General features: G+C 40.9%; 1 protein-coding gene across 4 annotated transcripts in view; it reads left to right on the top strand.

Moving 5' to 3' along the window:
- MCCC1 (methylcrotonyl-CoA carboxylase subunit 1) overlaps positions 1–23235 on the top strand; it is an 82738-nt gene that overhangs the window by 48401 nt on the left and 11102 nt on the right. For all 4 annotated transcript variants that reach the window (XM_078350236.1, XM_035274606.3, XM_035274605.2 and 1 more), the window contains 7 exons: positions 955–1036; positions 3764–3891; positions 8069–8252; positions 10631–10740; positions 12300–12516; positions 14600–14686; positions 22632–22681. In XM_078350236.1, coding sequence (XP_078206362.1) covers positions 955–1036; positions 3764–3891; positions 8069–8252; positions 10631–10740; positions 12300–12516; positions 14600–14686; positions 22632–22681 — 858 coding nt within the window. The remainder of the gene's footprint in view (positions 1–954; positions 1037–3763; positions 3892–8068; positions 8253–10630; positions 10741–12299; positions 12517–14599; positions 14687–22631; positions 22682–23235) is intronic.

The following is a 23235-nucleotide window of genomic DNA, read 5'->3' as shown; positions in this document are numbered from 1 at the left end:
AATGTTGGGATTACAGGGGTGAGCCACTGCACCTGGCTTTTTTTAATGTTTTAAACTTTTTTGTTAAAAATGAAGATGCAGGCTGGGCACGGTGGCTCAGGCCTGTAATCCCAGCACTTTGGGAGGTCAAGGTGGACAGATCATGAATTCAGGAGATCGAGACCATCCTGGCTAACACGGTGCAACCCTTTGTCTACTAAAACTACAAAAAATTAGCCAGGCATGGTGGTGTGCACCTGTAATTCTAGCTACCTGGGTGGCTGAGACAGGAGAATTGCTTGAACCCAGGAGGCAGAGGTTGCAATGAGCTGAGAATGTGCCATTGCACTCTGGGCAACAGAGCAAGACTCTGTCTCAACAACACCATAAAAAGGAAGACACAAACACACACATTAGATTAGACCTAAACGGAGTCAGGATCATCAGTGTCACTGCCTTCTGAAAGTTTTCAGGGTCAATAACTTCTGTGGAGCTGTCATTTTCTGTGATAACAATGCCTTCTTCTGAAACACCTCCCGAAGGACCTGCCTGAGGCTGTTTTACAGTTTAACTTTTTTTAAGTGAAAGGGATACACTTTAAATTAACTGTAAAAATTATATCTTATAGTAAATGTATAAACCAATAACATAGTCGTTTTTTATCATTATCAAGTACTATGTACAGCACATGATTGTGCTATACTTTTGTATACTGGCAGTGCAGTCGTTTTGTTTACACCAGCCTCACCACAAAACACATGAGTGATGCACTGTGCTGTGATGTGACAGCTACAGTGTCACTAGGTCATAGGAATTTTTCAGCTCCATTATAATCTTATCGGATTAACTGTTGTGTATGTGGGCTGTTGTTGACTGAGGAACGTCATTACGTGGCACCTGACTGAATTGAATTTTAATGGAATTTCTAGTAAGGCAAGCTACTAATGGAGATTTACTTAACATTTTTTTTCAAAGCCTGGCATTAAACCTGAAGTAAGAAAACAGCTTGGAGAAGCTGCAGTCAGAGCTGCTAAAGCTGTAAATTATGTTGGAGCAGGTATGCTAAGATTTGCTTCCAATGGAAGAGATGTGACGGTGATGAATTTAAATGTCGGGAGGCAAGAGAAACCCAGCTTTTAAATCAGTTGCTTTCAGGCTGCTTTGAACATATTCACAGTAAGAAATATATTTTATGTTGAGATCTAGTATGTACATATAAATGTTTGTTTTTACATACCTATATATTTGAAACAAACGTTTCCTTAAACTACTTAATTATATGAGATTTGATATTTTATATTCTATTTTAAAATAAAATCACTAAATTGATATTTTTACTTCTTTATAGTTAGTAAACTTTATTTTTCAGAGCAGTTTTAAGCCCATAGCAAAATTGAGTGAAAAGTACAGAGAATCCCCATATGCCCCTGTCTCCCCCAAAACCCCCAACACACAAGCTCCCACAGTATCAACATCCCTGCACCAGAGTGGTACGTTTGTTTCAGTCAATGACCCTGCATTCACACATGATTATCAGCCAAGTCCATAGTTCACATACGGGCTCACTCGTGGTGTTGTACATTCTATGAGTTTCGACAAATGTAATGATACGTATCAACCATTGAACTATGCTATGGAATAGTTTCAGTATTCTCTGTGCTCTCTCTGTTCATCCTTCCATTCCCCCTAAATCCTGGTAGCCACTAATGTTTTTACTGCCTCTGTAGTTTTGCCGTTTCAAGAATGTCATATAGCTAGAATCATGCAGTATATAGCCTTTTCAGATTGGCTTCTTATCTTTATAATATGCATTTCAGTTTCCTTCATGTCTTTTCATGGCTTGATAGCTCATTTCTTTTTTTATGCTGGATAATATTTCATTGCCTCAGTGTCCAACAGTTTATTATCCATTCAGCTACTGAAGGACATCTTAGTTGCTTCCAAGTTTTGGCAGTTATGAATAAAGCTGCTATAAACATCCTGAAAATAATCAGGCTTTTGTATGGACATAATTTTTTAGTTTATGTGGATAAGTACTAAGGAGTGTGCTTTCTGGGTCATATGGTAAGAGAATGTTTAGTTTTGGAAAAAACTGACAAACTCTCTTCTAAAGTGACTGTACTATTTTGCATTCCTACCAGCAACAAAAGAGGGTTCCTGCTGCTCCAAATCCTCTGCAGTTTTTGGTGATGTCAGTGTTTTGGATTCAGGCCATTTGGTATCTCATTGTTTTAATTTGCACTTCCCTAATGACCTATAATGTTGAATATCTTTTCATATGCATACTTGCCATCTGTTTATCTTCTTTGATGAAGTGTCTCTTCACATCTTTCACCCATTTTTTAAATCAGGTTGTTTTCCTATTGTTGAGTTTTAAGAGTTCTTTGTATATTTTGAATAACAGTTTTTTATTAGATGTGCCTTTGCAAACATTGTCAGTTTGAGAGTTGTCTTCACTTCTCTTGATTTTCCCTTTTTTTTTTTTTTTTTGACAGTCTCACTCTGTCACCCAGGCTGTAGTGCAGTGGTGCAATTTTGGTTCACTGTAACCTCTGCCTCCCAGGTTCAAGCAATTCTCCTGTCCCAGCCCCCTGGGTAGCTGGGATTACAGGCGTTCACTACCATACCTGGCTTCTTTTTTGTATTTTTAGTAGAGACAGGGTTTCATCATGTTGGTCAGGCTGGTCTCGAACAGCTGACCTCAGGTGATCTGCCTGCCTTGGCCTCCCAACGTGTTGGAATTACAGGCATAAGCCACCACACTCAGCTCTAGAAATATTTTTTAAATGCAAACAGAAGTCAATACAAATATATATATATATATATTTTCTGTCTCTCTTTTGTCAGGAGGTAGAGTTTGTAGTGAGCTAAGACTGTGCCATTGCACTTCAGCCTGGGTGACACAATGAGACTCTGTCTCAAGAAAAAAAAAAAAAGTTCGCTAATGGGTTGTAACCACACTTGTAGAAACAGTTTTACATTGTATTCACTTTAAGAGAAAAAAACACAAACACAGAAGACTACAAGCTATATAATTTCATTTATATAAAATTCCAGAAAAACTACAGTGACAGAAAGCAGATTAGTGGTTTCCTGGATCCCAGGGCTTAGTGAAGGGACTGATTGCAAATGGGAACAAGGGAATTTTGTGGATGCTGGAAATGTTCTATAGTGTCATTGTGGTTCTTTGATTGTATTCAATTGCTAAATCACACACCCACACTTAAAATTGTTACAGTTTGTTGTCTAAAATGAAACCTTAATAAAGTTAGGGAAACCTTTTTAGGGCTTAATAGATTGCCAGTAGATATTAACATAAGGTTTAGTTGCCAAACAATCTTTCGATGGGTTGCCAGCAAAAGGACTTTTAAAGGAAATTTCTAGGCACACATAGTCAGAGGAAAAAAGTTTTCTTTTTTTCCGTGGGGTTAGAGTGAGATGGGATGTCATGGCATGAGGCTTCCGGGATCTTGGTGCCCTTAGGCAGTAACATGTGATCCACCCTTGTTCTCACTGGTATAGCAGCTGAAACGGATTCAGAATTTGGGTTTACCATTTGCTCACAACCCCAAATAGACTTTTCTGTTGCCAGATTTCATGCAGCTCTCTATTTTTGACTAAGACTCATATGCTGTTGGAAATGCGAGATATTTTCTTCATGAAATGCAAAGTGTTAACCGTTGAATGAAGGCAGCAGTAAAACTTGATGTGATGCCTCATGGAAGATTTTGGTTTGCTACTGATGATATACTATGGAATATGACCATTGTTTTTTATCTTTTAGGGACTGTGGAGTTTATTATGGACTCGAAACATAATTTCTATTTCATGGAGATGAATACAAGGCTGCAAGTGGAACACCCTGTTACAGAGATGATCACAGGAACTGACTTGGTGGAGTGGCAGCTTAGAGTGAGAATATTTTTTCTATTAAAGATCAGTCTTGGTGGGGCACAGTGGCTCACACCTGTAGTCCCAGTACTTTGGGAGGCTGAGGTGGATGGATCACCTGATGTCAGGAGTTTGAGACCAGCCTGGCCAACATGGTGAAACCCCGTCTTTACTAAAAGTACAAAAATTAGCCAGGCGTGGTGGTGGGTGTCCGTAGTTCCTGGTACTCAGGAGGCTGAGGCAGGAGAATCGCTTAAACCCAGGAGGTGGAGGTTGCAATAAGCCAGGATTGCGCCATTGCACTCCAGCCTGGACAACAGAGCAAGACTCCATCTTTAAAAAAAAAATCTTGATGGGAGGGAAGTGAGGGTTGAAACACTACCTAAATGGTACCATGTTCACTGTTTGAGTGATTTTTTTCACCAGAAGCCCAAATCCCACAGCATTATGCAGAATACCCGTGTAATGAACCTTCACATGTACCACCTGGATCTATAATTTACCAAAAAAAAAAAAGAGTCTTGAGAATAGGTTACTGCCTTCTGGCCTCCTAGAACAGGTGTCATTTTAACGGGGTTCAGTTGGTGGTAATGAGGACAGGAAGGTGGGAAGTAAAGAGTGAAGCCGCGTTTGATGCGCTAGCTTTTTTTGATACTTTGGGGGCTCAGATTCAGTCCCTCTTAGGCACAGGCAGCCAGCAGGTAAACTTCTGTCACAGAGGCTTGCTCATAACCATCACCTCAAGATCAAGCCTCATGGTCTACCAACAGCCACAGCATTTTGGGCCAGGCCATCATTTGATTTTAGAGGCAGGGCAGATGCTAGGCAAGATGAAGTGAGCTGAGGCAGAGCTGGGAATGAAGAGCCAAGGAGATGGGCTACAGCGATCCAAGAAAAGGGCTGATTTATGGCTATTGCTGGCCCATGAGTCAGTATTCATTCAGAGTAAATGTTTGGAAACTTTTAAAGCATTTTGGCATTGCTATGACATGTCTACTGTATTTGTCAGACATGTAAGTTTATAACTGTTCTTTTACTTTGGATAGTTTGAGCAGCACTGGTATAAACCAGAATTCCACAAAACATAATTTTCAAAATCAAATATTAATAATAGTTTTGTCTGCTTTTGTTCTTGTTAGTAATAGATTTTACTTTAGCCTTCTTTTTCTTAACATGAAAAAAATTTGTTAGGTAATACAGACATTCCTGATATTGGTAGGGTTCTTGGTTCCTTATATAACCTGAATCTAAATTTTTTTTTTTATGGTGTGATGTTAAAGTCTTGATTGATAATTTTATCTTTTCAGAACTTCTGTGGATAATAGTATGATATTCCTTTTGTTGGTTCCTTGGGAGCGATTGGTGGTTTTAATTGAGCCAAAGGTTCTTCTTGGGCTCCATATCCTAGGCCACTAATGAAAACCAGGCACAGCAAGCTAGTAAGTTTTAGTGAGTGTCAAGAAAAACTGTAGTGGCTTTGGAAACTTCTAGGAAGAGCATTTATATTTCCAGAATTCAAGGAAAAGGAGGATAATTTTTCTGAAGCATTAATCAAGACAGTTTAGACTTTGGAAATCATAGAGATAAAAAGAGTTTCTAAGGATTAAGGAAGGAGAAAGCTTATGGGCATGAGGGATACCAGCAGACATTTATTTCTTGTTAAGAGGTTGTCAAGGCTCTTCAGAAAGAGAAGCCAGCTTTTATCTTCTGGGGAGGGCTCTAGAATGTAGGGAAGCTGCTGGACCTGGGTTGTAGAGTTCAAGGCAGTTGGTGTCTGGCTCCAAACAGGTAAAACAAAGGGGCTCACATTTGGTGAATCAAGAGTTCAAGCTTGAGGACCTGCCTTTGTAGTCAGAGGCTTCCTAGAGCAAGGGTTGGATGATGACTGATGTGTGTTCTGGGTTCAGGCTGCAGGTACAGATGGTTAACGGTGTTCAGGGAAAGCTGGTGAAAATGTCAAGGTTAGGGGTTCCGGAGACCCACTGTCAGCCTGAGAGAACTCAGATGGCACCTATCTCCATATACCCAGAGGCATGACTGGGGCCTGTCTCTTCTGGGCTCAAGTGGAAGCCAATCTTGGAGGAAAATGGACAGGCAAAGACAAATCAAGGTGAACATAGGTGGAAATGGGGCCGTCGAGTTAGAAAGAAGATCTCATCTTGGAATATGGATACATCGTCATTCTATTTTTTAATAGTTAAACATGGATTTTGTTTTTTTGAGATGGAGTTTTGTTCTTTTTGCCCAGGCTAGACTGCAACCTCTACCTCCCATTAAAGTGATTCTCCTACCTCAGCCACCAGAATAACTGGGATTACAGGTGCGTCCCACCACGCCCAGCTAATTTTGTATTTTTAGTAGAGATGGGGTTTCACCATGTTGGCCAGGCTGATCTTGAATTCCTGACCTCAGGTGATCTGCCTTCCTCAGCCTCCCAAAGTGATGTGATTACAGGCGTAAGCCTCTGTGTCCGGCCCAGAATTCTTTATTAAAACATTAAAGAATATTTAATGGTGAAGGATAAGGATAGAATGATAATAGGTAACATAGTGCTTAGTGTATGCTAGATGCTTTTCTCTGAAGCATGCAAACCTTAAGAAACTTGTCCAGATGACTAAGTATAGAGACAAAATTTGAACTAGGCAATCTGGCTGCAGAGCCTGAGGTGTTCTCAAAATACACTGCCATAAGGGCATTTAACTTAGTTCCATTTCCTTTCTTTTTTTTTTTTTTTTTTTTTCTTTTTTGAGACGGAGTCTTGCTCTGTCACCAGGCTGGAGTGCAGTGGTGTGATCTTGGCTCACTGCAACTTCTGCCTCCTGGGTTCAAGCAATTCTCTTGCCTCAGCCTCCCAAGTAGCTGGGACTACAGGTGTGCGCCACCACACTTAGCTAATTTTTGTAGTTTTAGTAGGGATGGGGTGTCACCATGTTGGCCAGGATGGTCTCGATCTCTTGACCTTGTGATCTGCTTGCCTCAGCCTCCCAAAGTGCTGGGGTTACAGGTGTGAGCCACTGCGCCCGGCCTCCTTTCATTCTGAACTGCTGTGGTTCCTGATCTTTCGTATTTACAGATTTAAATAAATGAAACATTTGCTTCTGTTTTATACTTACCTGTCTAGTTGAATGTCATGCTAAGTTACGTAGAGCCTTTTTTCCTGTATTTCTGTTGCTTTCTATTGTTTTCATTTTCTCATCTTGGAAAAAAACTTGAGAGTAAAGAGAGAAAGTGACAGTGTGTTCTCCAATAGCCTTTTTCAAGTTATACTACTTAGTTGAAGAGCATGATTTGTGGTATTGATACATCATAGCCAAAATCATAATAATTATAGTAACAGCAAGCAATCCTGATCACCCTGTTTATAAATTGAAAAAGCATCGTAAAACATCATGTTCCCCCCCAACCTTTTTTTTTTTTTGAGACAGAGTTTCTCTCTGTCACCCAGGTTGGAGTGTAGTCACGTGATCTCGGCTCACTGCAACCTCCACGTCCCGGGTTCAAACAATTCTCCTGCTTCAGCCTCCTGAGTAGCTGGAATTACAGCCACATGTCACCACGGCTGGCTAATTTTTTGTATTTTAGTGGAGACAGGGTTTCACTATATTGCCCAGGCTGGTTGTGAACTCCTGAACTCAGGTAATCTGCCCGCCTCAGCCTCCCAAAGTGCTGGGATTACAGGCGTGAGCCACCGTGCCCGGCCCATGCTCCCTTTCTATTCTGCTTTTTCACCCACTTACTGATGAAGAATACAATATAGGATGATAACGCCAGCCACACTTTTTGCATGTGAATCTAGTCCTAAACGCTAATAATGTATTATTTTTAAAAAACAATTGATTTGGGAACTGAGTGCTAATGTTTTAAATGAAAACAGAGTATCTTGCCAGTAAGAAATTTTGGTTTTGATTATGTGAAACAAACACTGATTTTTATATTTGTAAGGTAGCCATCACTTTGCCTACTTTTTCCATTTAAAAACTCTGATACCCAAATAATAGAGTATATTCCCAAGCTGCATTTATTTTGCATTTTGTTTTGCCCAATACCCAAGTGAGTAGACAAAATAATACTTTTTATTTGGATGCACTGCAAAACCTAAATGTACATTTTACCTAGAAAAAAAAGCAAGACCATTGATTTACTAAGTCTTGTAGCTGTTATACAGTAGATTTCATGAGAAATACTATTCTGTTACCAGATTGCAGCAGGAGAAATGATTCCTTTGAGCCAGGAAGAAATACCTCTGCAGGGCCATGCCTTCGAAGCTAGAATATACGCAGAAGATCCTAGCCGTAACTTCCTGCCTGGGACTGGACCACTGGTGCACCTCTCTACCCCGCCAGCAGACCCTTGCACTAGGATTGAGACTGGAGTACGGCAAGGTCAAGTGAATAAAATTAAGGATCTCATTCTTTTTAAGTTTTTAGTACATTATTATTTTTGGACAGATTCTTATCCCTGAGTCTTATGGAAATGTCTAGCATATTTTAAAATAAAGAATTTAAGTGATTTCTTGGTAACCATTACTTTTTCCCTCAGAAATTGTTATTTTTAAAGAATAGGGAGTATTTTAAAACAGTGGGCTCTCTTTTTTTGAGATTCAGCAGTACTCGGTCAAACCGAACCAGGAAATGTTTCATGTGTACTGTCTTACTTTTTTTTTTTTTTTTTACCTTGCTTCGTTCCAAAAATGATTTAAGATGACTGATATCTGCTATGCCCAAGGCGTACTGCCTTCAAGGGACATAAAGTCAAGTTGGAGAATTAATACATAAACTTAGTACAAGGTAAATAATAATTTAAAAAATTACAGTAAAGAAATCGAAGAGCTGTGGCATTTCAGCATATGATTAATGACAGTGGTCATAACTAGTGATTACTTAGCACTTCTTTTTTTTTTTGAGACGGAGTTTCGCTCTTGTTACCCAGGCTGGAGTGCAATGGCGCGATCTCGGCTCACCACAACCTCCGCCTCCTGGGTTCAGGCAATTCTCCTGCCTCAGCCTCCCGAGTAGCTGGGATTACAGGCACGCGCCACCATGTCCAGCTAATTTTTTGTAATTTTAGTAGAGACGGGGTTTCACCATGTTGACCAGGATGGTCTTGATCTCTTGACCTCGTGATCCACCCGCCTCGGCCTCCCAAAGTGCTGGGATTACAGGCTTGAGCCACCGCACCCGGCCTACTTAGCACTTCTTACTTACTGACACTGCCAGGTGATTTTTCTAAATGTGTTCATTTCACCATAAGAACTGCCCTGTGAGTAGGTGTTATTATCATCCCTACTTTCTAGATGAGGAAACTGGAGCACAGAGGAGTTAAGTCACTTGTCCAAGGTCATCCTTGGAGCCAAGGTCAGACCCAGGCAGTCTGGTTCCTGAGTCAGTGCTCTGGAGCCTCCACTGTCTCCTGACATCTTAATTTCAGTTGATGGAATAAGTTATACAGTGATGGGATATAGCAATTCTCAGGGGTAAGAGCTTACATTACACTGATATAAACAGCACAAGTTTGTTTTTGTTTTTTGTGTTTTTTTTTGAGACAGGGTCTCGCTCTGTCACCCAGGCTGGAGTACAGTGGTGTGATCTTGGCTCACTGCAGCCTTTATCTCCCTGGCTTAAGCAATTCTCATGCTTCAACCTCCTGAGTAACTGGGATTGCAGGTGTGCACCACCATGCCTAGCAGATTTTTTTTTTTTGCATTTTTAGTAGAGACAGGTTTTCACCATGTTGGCTAGGCTGGTCTCAAACTCCTAGCCTCAGGTGATCTGCCTGCCTCAGCCTCTCAAGGTGCCGAAGTGACAGGGGTGAGACACCATGCCTGCCCAGGACAGGCTTTTAAGAAGATGACTGGAATGGATTTAGGTAGGTAGATTTAACAGCACAATGAAGAGTGAAGAGAAGAGAATAAGGTATATTTAAAGAATAGTAAGAAAATACATGGCTGAAGACATGAGTTGAAGGTGAATCATATAGTGTCTTGAAAGCCAAAATGAGGATTTAGGACTTCTTGAAAATAAATTGGCAGCATTTTGAGAGCTCTGGATAAGCCACAGCAAGATTTGGTAGTTAGTAGATTTTTTAACTTACCAGCGAAGCGTCTTAACTCTGCTTGTCTCATGGATTCCTTCCTTTGTTCTGCAGCCATCTTTAATCTTATCAATAAGGACTCTGGGGTTCAAAGAGGTCAAGTGACTGCCAAAAGCCTGGAAAGACCCTGTAACAATGTTCTTTACAGCACACATCCTTTCCACCTGAACCATTTCTAACCAGTCCTCTGGAATGTCCTCTGGTTCAGATGCCATTGGTGTGGCACTTGTCACTTGATTGCCACTCTTCCTAACAACCCTGCAGGACAGAGGAATTATTAAACCTGCTTGACTGGTGCGGAAACTGAAGGAGTGGAGGGAGGGGAATGCTAAGGGCAATGTGAGAGGGTAGTGGGAGATTGTATTGACTTTCAAAATGAGAAGGAAAAAGAAGGTTCAGAAGAAGACAGGACAGGGAGAGCCAGGTCGTGTGCCACTGATCACCATGTTATGGCCTGGTGCTGTTGGGTGGCCCACCCTCGTTACACTTGACAAGTTTTCAAAGCCCTCTGAACCTCAGGGTCCTCATGAAAAAATTTATGGCAATGTTATTTATCATGCAGGGGTTTATGAGGATTAAGCGTGAAATGTACATAACAAAATGTCTTGCTCGTTGTGTTTTATTCCTTTATGTTTTGACTTGAAGGGGTTACCATGGTTTTCAATTTCAGGAGATGAAGTTTCTGTGCATTATGACCCCATGATTGCGAAGCTGGTCGTGTGGGCGGCAGATCGCCAGGCGGCGTTGACAAAACTGAGGTACAGCCTTCATCAGTACCATGTGAGTGACCTGAGGCCATGCCAGTGACCTTGATGTGTTTGGTCAGCACCAGAGGTCAGCCTTTGCCTTCTATTTCCATCAGTTGCCCAAACAATAATTTCATAGGGGAGAATGTTGCATGGGCCAGAACAGGGTTTGAGGATTTGTTGATTTCAGTTACAAAAGAAAGATTACGAAGTATTGCTAGTGTCAGTGCTGTGTTTCAGGGAAATCCTGTTCACTCTGTAGATAAGACTGGCTATACATGGTACCTTAGTAGGTTTTTTATTTTCCCTTAGAGCTGCCCTCAGTAGAAAATACTTAGGAAATAAAAGCAGATGTTTTCTTGAATGTTGTTTTCCCTACTCAGTGTGACCTATAGTCTGGTAATTTTTCTCTGAAGTAAAATAATTATGTTCAGTTTCGTCCCTTTGATAGAGTTTGTTATTTTTCTGTAGAACATTAATTTCCTTGGTGCAGAAAGTCCCATACCATACTGATTTAGCTCAGAGAAGGATTTATTAACCCAGTTATTCAACTTGTTACGTTAATAATTGATCAAAGCTCTGGTCTCTGTGGCTCCAACCACACTGGCCGCTTTGCCACTTCTGAGACCCACTCAGCATGGAGCCATGCATTCCTGTCCAGTCTTCCAGAATATTCTCCCCCCTACATGATTATAGGGCTCCCTCCTGACTACACTGCTCTCCTGCTCTGAGCCCTTTCCCAGGCTACCCCATTTAAAGTATGACTTTTTGTTATTCTCCGTCCTCTTAGCCAGCCTTCGTTTTCTTGATGGCATATGACATTATATTAGATGCCTGTTTACAGGCGTTATTACTTGTTTCCCTAGAATGTAAGCAGAGACTGTGAAGGCAGGGACCTCATCCCTTTTGTTCCTCACTGTGTCCCCAGTGCCTGTATCAGAGCCTGCCACCTAAGAGATGCTCTGGAAATGGCTGTTAAACGAATGAAGGAATGGATGAGTGAATGAACGAACCCACAGCTCAGAGCTGGTTTTACTTTCGATCCCATTTATTGGTATATTTGGGTTAATTTTATGCCTTTGAAAATTTTTGTATCAGTATATAAAATTTGGATTTGAGTGTTAGAAGGAAGCTCTTTTGAGGTTATTTAACCCTATCGTCTCCCCAGTATAGCAATCCTGCTTGTGGTTTGCAGTCTTCCTATTCTCTGGAAGTATTCTGAGCAGCAAGTCTTCAATACTTTGCAAATGAATTTCATTTATGTTTCTTAACATTGATTACTTTCCTAACCCGAGTCAACAAAGTGCCTCTGTACTGCCTACTATGACGGCATTTCGTGCCTCCCCTTTGTCATATTAAAATGTAATTTTAAGTGTTAAGTCTGGATGGATACAGTAATGGACATAGTCATAGTGAGGTGAGTTTTTGTTTTGTTTTTCCTGAGAATTGTCCTGTTTCCACATGGTACCTTAGTAGGTTTTCATTTTTCCTAAGAGTTGTTCACAGTAGAAGATACCTAGATAAAAAGAGCAGATGGTTTTCTGAACATGTTTTCCCCGCTCAGGAGGAAATGGGGCTTTGTTCTCTTCCTAGATTGTTGGACTGCACACCAATATCAACTTCTTACTTAACCTCTCTGGCCACCCAGAGTTTGAAGCTGGGAACGTGCACACTGACTTCATCCCTCAGCACCACAAAGAGCTGCTGCCCAGTTGGAAGGCTGCAGCCAAAGAGACTTTATGCCAGGCAGCCCTGGGCCTCATCCTCAAGGAGAAGGCCATGACCGACGCCTTCACTCTCCAGACACATGGTATGGTAGGCTTTTCCCTTTCCTCTGCTTGTCAAGTGTTGCGAATCAGCATTGAACGTGCTTTTCTCTCTCTGTGGCCCCCTTGCCTCTCTTTTCACCTCTCAGTGACTGACACCATTCTTTGCAGATGTGTTTTTTAGTATGAAGGAAAGCTCTTGGCTTGCCATGGATGCACCCGTAAACACTATTTAACCCATTAACTGTAGTGTAACTAAACACCTAGCACTGTAGAAATCTCTTTTCAGTCAAGCACTTGTTCTCCCCACATCCTGTGCTAACTTCTTACCACTTCTTTTGTTCGCCACTCCTCGGGGGCCTACTTTGTTATATCCTCTGTACGTGCAGCAGCTCCCTTTGTCCCAGTCTCAAGACGGAACACAGGAGACTTAGATTCCCTTGGGTTACCCATGACTTAGTATCGAATCACTTCTTCCTCTCTTTCCATCCTGTGATTTTCTACCTGGAGACTTCATAGTGTCATAGAATCCAAGCATAGGAAGGGTCACAGCAGGCGTACATCCTGGTACCACCCACATATATTCCCTTCTACCTCAGCACACCCACTTAGTTGTTGCTCAACTTCTTCCTAACACCCCAGGAAACTGGAAATTCATTACCTCACAGGGTTGCTTAGAGTTTCAGCCAGTTCCCCCATTCGAAAGTTCTTCCCTTTAAATTGATACACAATCTCAGCCCTCACAAACTTGTTCCATTTCTGGCTAGCTCTGACCTTTGGAGCAAACAGAATTTTAAAAAATCTAATCTGTTTTTCTCTTTTATTGATAATTATTTTGTTACCCTATACTGTTTGAGCATCCCAAATCCGAAATGCTCCAGAATCAGAAGCTTTTTGAGCACTAAGGTGACACTCAAAGGAAATGCTCATTGGAACATTTCAGAGTCCAGATATTTGGATCAGGGATGTTGAGCCAGTTAAATATAATGCAAATAATCCAAAATCAAAAAAAAAAAAAAAAAATCTGAAATTTAAAGCACTTCTGGTCCCAAGCATTTTGGATAGGGATACTGAACCTGTATTATTATAGGATCCCCTATTGGAATCCTATATTTAATTTCTAGACTCATTTACATTCATTCAGGATAGCTATATTGAAAGCTTAAAATGTAAAATGTTTTAAGTGCTGAAAGCTACATCTTTAGAAGATTTTATCCTCATTTTATCCTTTTACATTGAATGAAAATGCATCTAAATATGTCCCATGTGATATTCCTGAGCCTGAACTTAACATTTTTAGAATGGAGTGTTCTCTTACTGTGACCTTCCTTTTAAAAGTTTATAATTGGTACAGAGATGAGATTCAGAATAAATCACATCAGCTTAGCTTTGCTGAAGCTTCTGGATATTGTCCAGTAGAGGAGGTACGCCCAAATGCCTATAAAGGGCTAGGCACTGTGGTTCATGCCTGTAATCCCAACAATTTGGGAGGCCTGGGGCAGCTGTATCACTTAAATCAGGAGTTTGAGACCAGCCTGGCCAACACAGTGAAACCCTATCTCTACCAAAAATAGAAAAATTAGCCGGCCATGGTGGCGTGCACCTGTAATCCCAGCTACTTGGGAGGCTGAGGCAGGAGAATCACTTGAACCCAGGAAGTGGAAGTTTCAGTGAGCCAAGATCGTGCTGCGGCACTACAGCCTGGGCAACAGAGTGAGATTCCATGTCAAAAAAAACAATGCCTCTAAGGGCTGGACCAACAACATAGAAGAGGAAAAGAGGCCAGGTAAAAGAAAAAACAGGGAATAGTAAAGGCTTTAGTGACCTTGAATGAATAAGAATTTGCCCCATCAAAAGGGGTGACCATGGTGTAGCTTATGCTACTGCAGGATGAGAGTTTAGATTACAAATACTCAGATTCTTCAGTAGATGCTAGAATTTTTAATATGGAATTCCATAAGATATAAACAGAATTATCTCTTTAAACCTGAAACAATGAGAAAACAAAAAAAAAAGCATATCTGAGTTGCCAATTTAGGACTAGCGTTTTATGTTTTCTTTTGTAAGGTATAAATTTCACAGGCTTGATACTCATGAATTTGTTACTGAATTTTAAATTTTTTCCAGATCGGTTCTCTCCATTTTCATCTAGCAGTGGAAGAAGACTGAATATCTCTTATACCAGAAACATGACTCTTAAAGACGGCAAAAACAGTAAGTAATGTTTCATTAAAAGAAGAAGGTGAGTCATAGAAATATAGCACATTAATCTGAAAAAGAGGATTCCAGCCTGGTCATGATCAGTCAGTTACATTTTTAAAATATTGGAAGGAAATATGCCAAAATAATAGAATTGATCAGCTCTGGGTAGTAGAGTTCATGGTATCTGCTTTTCTTCTTTGCAGTTTTCAAATGTTCTGTAAATATTCTAAAAATATGTCATGAAATAAATGTAGCAAAACAGCTGAGATGAAATATGCCCCAGAATATTAGAAATATGCCCCAAAAAACCCCCTTGTCCCCAACAATTCGCACTTTTTTTTTGCTTTGCAATTTTTCTGCAGGGATAATGTATACTTTTAAATAAGAAAAACAATATCCAAAACTATGTCAGAGAGGGACGATTGCCCACTGCTCAGGCAGTGATTCAGGTAGAAGTGGGTCACTAGAGAGCTATAATTTGTTAGGTGCCTTATCTCATGTAAGTTTTTATCTTCACAACATGAGGGGGAGTCGCTGTTACACCCATGTGTGGATGATGAAAGCATGGATGATAAGACACAGAAGTGAAGTAATTTAGTCAAGGCTAGCAAGTGGTGGAGCTAGGATTCATACTCGCTCTTTTTGACCTTGACTCTCATGCTGTTTCCGCCATTTTTCTAGTAGAAAATTGATTTTTAATTGTAAACTAATTTGAGTTGGCTCAATTTAGGGACTGGCTTACTTTAACTGAAGTCAAAAGAGGCCGACACTTAAGCTGGAAGGCAGTTTTTAAACTTTTGGCTGGAGCAGTGTAGCAGCAGGACCAGAATTCTATGATAGCTGGTCACTGTATCCCTTCTGCTGTAAGACAGTTTGCGTGGGAAGCCCGATGGGCACAGAGTCAGAACTCAGAGTGCTGGCTAACCTCAAATGTGAGATGTCTTTGAACTGTGATAGTTCTGTTATAAAAATGTGCCTCCCAGGTAGAGCAGAATCCTCTTGTCAGCTGATCACAGAACCGTCTTCTTTGGACAGAGGAAAATCTTTATTTTTTGAGATGGAGTTTCGCTCTTGTTTCCCAGGTTGGAGCAGTGCGTGATCTCGGCTCACTGCAACCTCTGCCTCCCTGGTTCAGGTGATTGCCCTGCCTCAGCCTCCTGAGTAGCTGGGATTACAGACGCCCACCGGTACACCCAGCTAATTTTTGTATTTTTAGTAGAGATGGGGTTTCACCATATTGACCAGGCTGGTCTTGGACTCCTGATCTCAGGTGATCTGCCTGCCCCAGCCTCCCAAAGTGCTGGGATTACAGGTGTGAGCCACTGCGCCCAGCTGGAAAATCTTTTTTACTTCACCTCTATGAAGACACTCACTCAGTAACAAATATTTTGTTCACACTAGTTTGTTGGGTCATAACTCCAGTTATTTTTCAGTCCTGAGCCTAGATGGTCATTACCGTAAGTACATTGGGCATATTGTCAACCCTTTATAACAAAAATTTGTAGACATCCTTTATATAGTAGCATTCTGCAAACAGCTAGCCCATCCATTTAAGCTCATTTCATCCTAAAAAGACAGCTCCCAAAATCTGGAAGTATCTTACTCTAGACTCCTATATGTGAAATACAAGTATCAAAAGCAGTAGTTTCACTGGCCTCTTCGACCTGAATTAAACAGAAGAATTACATGTGTGATTATAATTCACATAAGCAAACTGTGTTATTTGGCATGGCTCTTCACTAAAGCACCAAGCACTAATTTGAAGTATGCTGGGGGTTTTGGAATTAAAGTTTTAATTAAAAAATAAATACATAATTGAAAAGCCAACATGGTTGCTGTTCACTACACTCTTTGGCAATATTTTATGAAAATAATCCAAGTCTGTATGAAACAGCTTTCAGAAAAAGGTTATATAGCTAAGTCTCCAAAAAATGCTAATTAGCAATGACGAGAATTAAATTTTAAAAAGTGCATGAAACAGGAAGCTTAAGAGACCAGGCCAGGCACAATGGCTCACACCTGTAATCTCAGCACTTTGGGAAACCAAGGCAGGAGGATTGCTTGAGGGCAGGAGTTCGAGATCAGCCTGGGTGACATAGTGAGATCCTGTTGCTATTTATAAAATAAAACTTCATTAAAAGAAAAAAAGATACCAGAAGCATTTATGAGTCTAAAGCAGAAGCAACTTCTAGTGATCTCAGTGAGAATGACCAACTATTTTAAGTATTCAAGGCTTGAAAACTATTCTTACTTTGCTACTAGAGGTCCTGTTTCACAGAACCCTGCCCAAGTTCAATGATAATAATAGCTAAGATTTATTGAGTATTTGGTATATGTCAGATACTGTGTTAAACATTTTCCAAAGATTGTTTTATTTGCATTTTCAGAACAGGCCAGTGAAATTGTTGTTATTATTAGTGTCAGCTTTATAAATTACTAATCTCTCTATACCAAGGTCAAGGCTCAGAGAGATTAGTAATTTTCCGGAAGTCACACCAAAAGTAATTGGTGGAGTCAGGATTTGAACCCACACTCCAGGATACATGTGCTAACCTAAAACTGCACACATGCCACACTTGTATACCCTATTAAATGTTTAAGAGGATATTTAAGGTCTCTTGTAGGTGACAAGAGATATCTAGGGTAGGAGTTTTCCTGGTAGCGTCTTTACTGTGATCTGTTGGCATTCGTGCCAGTTAAATGCATGTCATATTTTATAAATTCAAAGAAAATGGCTGTGGTGTAATTGGAGGCACTTTAGAAGAGCTAAAGCCTGTTGACATGATACAGGGTGGAGAAGTTTCATTCATTTATACATTGAGTACAAAGTTTTTGATAAAATAGACATGCCAAGTGATGTGGAAAAGAGGGAAAAAAGTCTTTATCCCTGTTTTTTTTTCTCTTAAGGAATTTACCATTTGGAAGTATGTATGTTGAGAAGATGCAGAGCGTAGTGGTCAAGAGTGCAGGCCCTGGAGTTCACATACTTTAGTATTTGACTTTTGTGAACATTTTTATTTTGGTAATTTTTCTGAAACAAGTGATAGGAAAATCACTCTTTATAAACCAGGATAAGGGGAGACTCATAGTGATGTTTTGTATGCAGAGGAGGGAAAATTAACTCTGGCCAGGTGGACTCTTCCCAAGGACAGGGAGCCTGATGTGAATAGGCAATAGGGTTTCTGTGCTGTGGCTGGGCACCAGCCGTGTAGTGAAGGAGAAGCCATCAAGCGATTCTCCTGCCTCAGCCTCCCAAGTAGCTGGGATTACAGGTGTGCACCACCACGCCCAGCTAATTTTTGTATTTTTAGTAGAGAGGGGGTTTCGCTGTGTTGGCCAGGCTGGTCTCAAACTCTGACCTCAGGCAATCTGCCTGCCGCGGCCTCCCAAAGTACTGGGATTACAGGCGTGAGCCACTGCGGGAATGTTAATTGTCCCATTTTCACATTTGGTTGGAGCATCAGGCCATCCATGGAGGAGAATGGTAGGAAATAAGACTGAGAGGTTGGGACCTTCAGTATCAGGCCAAGTATTTGGAATGGGGTCAGGACATTAGCTCTGAGTATTGAGATGAGAAGCCGGAAGATCCCAGAGGACTTCCTCAGATCAGCCAGGCCTGAGGCAGTGGGGCCTGAGGCAGGGGAGAGTGGTAGGAATGGAAGGAGAGGTGCATAGGACAGGTATTTAAGGGAAGAATTTGGCAGGTTTGTAGTAACTGTTGCGTGTGGAAAGCAAAGAATGACGAGGCAAGGACGACTTTAAGCCTGGAAGACAAGGAGCATAGGGGTGCCTGTCAGGGAGCTCACAGGTCTGGAGGAGAAGATGATTTGTTGGCCCCACCATGTTCCTCTGAAGTCACCTGTGGAAGATCCAGCTGGGAATGAGTAATCAGAGGTCACCTGGAGAAGGAAGGCTAGGGCTGGAAACAGATTTGAACTGGCAGCATCAAAATGATCGTTGAAGTATCAGAAGCAGACAAATCGATTTTTACCTATGTACTGTACCCCACAAAACTTTAGATTTTCGTCTCCTTGGATAGTCAACCAGTTCCATACTAATGTAATCTGGGCCTACTCTGGAGTTATTGCAGGTTTGCTTCCAGACCACTGCAATAAAGTAAGCCAAACAAAGGTTTTGGTTTCCTCGTGCATACGAAAATTATGTTTATAGGCCTGGCATGGTGGCTTACACCTGTAATCCCAGCACTTTGGGAGGCTGAGACGGGCAGATCAGGAGGTCAGGAGTTTGAGACTAGTTTGACCAATGTGGTGAAACCCTGTCTCTACTGAAAATAGAAAAATTAGCTGAACATGGTGGCACACGCCTATAATCCCAGCTACTTAGGAGGCTGAGGCAGAATTGCTTGAACCTGGGAGGCAGGGGTTGCAGTGAGCTGAGATCATCGCCACTGCACTCCAGCCTAGGTGACAGAGTGAGACTCGATCTCAAAAAAAAAAAATTTCTGTTTATTGTAGTTTATTGTATGTCAATAACATTACGTCTAAACAAACAATATATATACCTTAATTTAGAAATGCTTTATGGCTAAAAAAAAAAAAAAAAGCTAATGTTGATCTAAGCCTCCAGTGAGTTGTAATCTTGTTGCTGGCGAAGGGTCTTGCCTCAGTGTTAATGGCTATGATTGACTTAGTGTGGTGGTTGCTGAAGATTGGGGTGAGTAGCAATTTGTGTAAAATAAGACACCAAGGAGGTTTGCTGCATCAGCTGACTCTTCCTTTCATGAAAGATTTCTCTGCAGTGTGCAGTGCTGTTGAGATGCAACAATCCAGTCACATCTTCAAGCTCTACTTCCAATCCTAGATCCCTTGCTATTTCTACCACCTGCAGTTACTTCCTCTGCTAGAGTTTTGAACCCCTAAAAGTCATCTGTGAGTCATTAACTTCTTCCAAACTCCTGTTAATGTTAATAATTTGACCTTGTTCCATGAATCACAAATGTTCTTAATGGCATCTAAAAGATTTTCAATTTACTTTGCCGAGATCCATCAGAAGACTCACTATCTATGGCAGCAATTGCCTTACAAAATATATTTCTTAATAAGACATGAAAGTTGAAATTACTCCTTGATCCATGGGCTGCAGAAAGGATGTTGTGTTAGCAGGTGTGAAAACATTAATCTCCTTGTACATCTCCATCAGCGCTCTTGGATGGTGACTGTGTGCATTGTCACTGAGTGATAATGTTTCGAAAGGAATTTTTTATCTGAGCACTATTGAGTAGATCTCAACAATAGGCTTAAAATATTCAGTAAACCGTGGCATAATAAGTGCTATCATCCAGGTTTTGTTGTTCCATTTATAGGGCACAGGCAAATTTAGCATCATTCTTAAAGGCCCTAGGATTTTCAGAATGGTAAATGAGCATTTAATTCAACTTAAAGTCACTGGTTGCATTAAACCCTAGCAAGAGAGTCTGTCTGTCGTTTGAAGCTTTGAAACCAGGTATTGACTTTTCCTCTCTAGCTTTGAAAGTCCTAAATGGCGTCTTCTTCCAATAGAAGACTGTTTTGTCTCCACTAAAAAAGTCTGTTTTTTTTGTAGCCACATTTATCAATTTTCTTAGCTAGATTTCCTGGATAACTTGCTGCAGCTCCTCCATCAATACTTTCTGCTTTATCTTTCTCTGTGTGTTAGGGAGATGGCTTCTTTCCTTAAACCTCATAAACCAGCCTCTGCTGTCTTCAAATATTTTTTCTACAGCTTCCTCACTTCTCTTGGCCTTACTTGAATCGAAAAGAGTTAGGGCCTTTCTCTGGATTGGCTTTGGCTTAAGGGAACGTTGTGGCTGGTTTGACCTTCTATCCAGACCACTAAAACTCTGTCCGTATCAGCAACAAGCCTGTTTCACTGTATTTATTATCATCATCATCATCATTATTTTAGAGATGGGGTCTTGGTATGTTGCCCAGATTGGTCTCAAACTCCCAGGCTCAAGCAGGCCTGCTTTGGCCTCCCAGAGCACTGGGATTACAGGCATGAGTCACTGCTCCCGCCCAGCTACTTCACCTTACTGTTCATGTGTTTACTGGAGTAGCACTTTTAACTTCCTTCAAGAACTTTTCCTTTGCATTCACAACTTGGCAGTTTGGGACTAGAAGCCTAGCTTTTGACTTATCTCAGCTTTTAACGTGCCTTCCTCACTAAGCTTAATGATTTCTAGCTTTTGATTTAAAGTGGGAGACATGTAACTCTTCTCTTCATTTGACCACTTATAGGCCATTGTAGGGTTATTAATTAGCTTAATTTCAATATCATATTGTCGCAGGGAATAAGGAGACCCATAGAGAGGGAGAGAGACGGGAATGACTGGTCAGTGGAGCAGGAAGAACACACACAGTATTCATTGAGGAAGTTCACTATCTCACATGGGTATGGATTGAGGCACTGTAAAGCAATTAAAGTAGTAATATCAAAGATCACAGATCACCATAACAGATAACAATAATTTAAAAGTTTTAGGCCAGGTGTGGTGGCTCACTCCTGTAATCCCAGCACTTTGGGAGGCCAAAGCAGATGGATCATGAAGTCAGGAGTTCAAGACCAGCCTGACCAACATGGTGAAACGCTGTCTGTAACTAAAAATACTTAGCTGGGCGTGGTGGTGCACACCTGTAATTCCAGCTACTCAGGAAGCTGGGGCAGGGGATTCAGTTGAACCCAGGAGGCGGAGGTTGCAGTGAGCCAAGATTGACCACTGCACTTCCAGCCTGGGTAACCGAGTGAGCTTCCATCTCAAAAAAGAAAAAAGTTTTAAATAGTAAGAATGACAAAAATGTGACACAGAGACATAAAGTGAACACATGCTGTTGGAAGAATATGCTTGACATGGTGTTGCCATAAACTCAATGTGTAAAAAACATAGTATCTGCAGAGGGCAATAAAGTGAGATGTGCCTGTAACATGAATAATTTATTAGGTGTATGTAGTCTTACCATTCATAAAGCACTTTCACATTCATTTAGTAATTGTTTTATTTTTATACCCATTTAATGGCTCAGAAAATCAAGGCCAGAGATTTAATGAGTCAAAATGACAGAGATGATCAGGTGGCAGATTCTAGTCTGAACTAAAACTTCTCTTTACCAGTTCATTGCCTTTTTTTTTTTTTTTTGAGATGGAGTCTCTCACTCTGTTGCTCAGGCTGGAGTGCGGTGGCATGATCTCAGCTCACTGCAGCCTCCACTGCCCAGGTTCAAGGGGTTCTCCTGCCTCAGCCTCCCGATTAGCTGGGATTACAGGCACATGCCACCACACCCAGCTAATTTTTGTATTTTTAGTAGAGATGGAGTTTCACCATATTGGTCTGGCTGGTCTCAAACTCCTGACCTCGTGATCCACCTGCCTCAGCCTCCCAAAGTGCTGGGATTACAAGCATGAGCCACTGCGCCCAACCTGTATTTTCAAAGTTATAATACTGCAATCTTTTTGTTGAGGGAAGAATATGTAAAACATTCTACAACCTTAAAATATCTAAAACCCAAGGCCAGATGCAGTGACTCATGCCTGTCATTCCAGCACTTTGAGAGGCCTAGGCAGATGGCTCATTTGAGTCCAGGAGTTCAAGACCAGCCTGGGCAACATGGCAAACCTCATCTCTACAAAAAAATAAAAAAACCAGCCAAGCACGGTGGCACATCTGTAGTCCCAGCTCCTTGGGAGGCTGAGGTGAGGGGATCACCTGACCCCAGCAGGTTTAAGGCTGTGGTGAGCCATGATCGTGCCATTGCACTCCAATCAGGGTGACAGAGTGAGACCCTGTCTTAAAAACAAACAAACAAAAAAAAACCCTGAAATTCTGTTTTAAAAAAGAAAAGTTTGAAATTCATCTTTATTGGTACTAGTTAGTTGGTTGTCTTTAGGTTGAGTGAGATTCTTTATATCTCAGTTATTAAATAAATGTTTCCTAATTTTTCTTTATTTTTTCTCTTTTTTGAAGATATAGCCATCGCTGTAACATATAACCATGATGGGTCTTACAACATGCAGGTAAGCCTTGCTGGTTTTGTTCTGCAGTGCAGAGCTGAATCTGATCTCTTTTATACTGAATAGGGTCTTTTTTCACTCTCTGGTTTCTCTTAAGCCTTTGACTATTATGACTGCAGTCAGGAGAATATCTTATGCCTTTATTTCAGACCGAATTTGGGGAAATTACCCCCTATACAGTTTCTAACTGATTGCTTATTCGATTGGGCTCTGGTTCCCTTAAGAATAAAAACTTGGCAAAAAGTAAAAGCTCGAATCAGACATTCACAGGCCCCTAAAGTATGTGCATGTATTTACATCCAAAGCAGCAGTTCTCAAATTGTTTGTCTCAGGAACCCTGTACCCTCTTAAAAATACTCAACAGAGCTGTTTGGTTTGTGTTTTATATTTCTTGTTATCTACCGTTTAGACTATTTAACTGAGAAAATTTAATTTTTTATTATTTTTTAATTGTGGTAAAATACACATAATATAAAATTTATCATTTTAACCATTTACATTCAGTGCATTCAAGTTGTTATGTAACCATTACAACCATCCATCTCCAGAACTTTCTT

The sequence above is a fragment of the Callithrix jacchus genome, chromosome 15 (genome assembly GCF_049354715.1).
Source record: "Callithrix jacchus isolate 240 chromosome 15, calJac240_pri, whole genome shotgun sequence".
Taxonomy (NCBI): Eukaryota; Metazoa; Chordata; class Mammalia; order Primates; family Cebidae; genus Callithrix; species Callithrix jacchus.
Note: the sequence above shows the minus strand (reverse complement) of the source record. Positions and strands in the feature narration are given on the sequence as shown.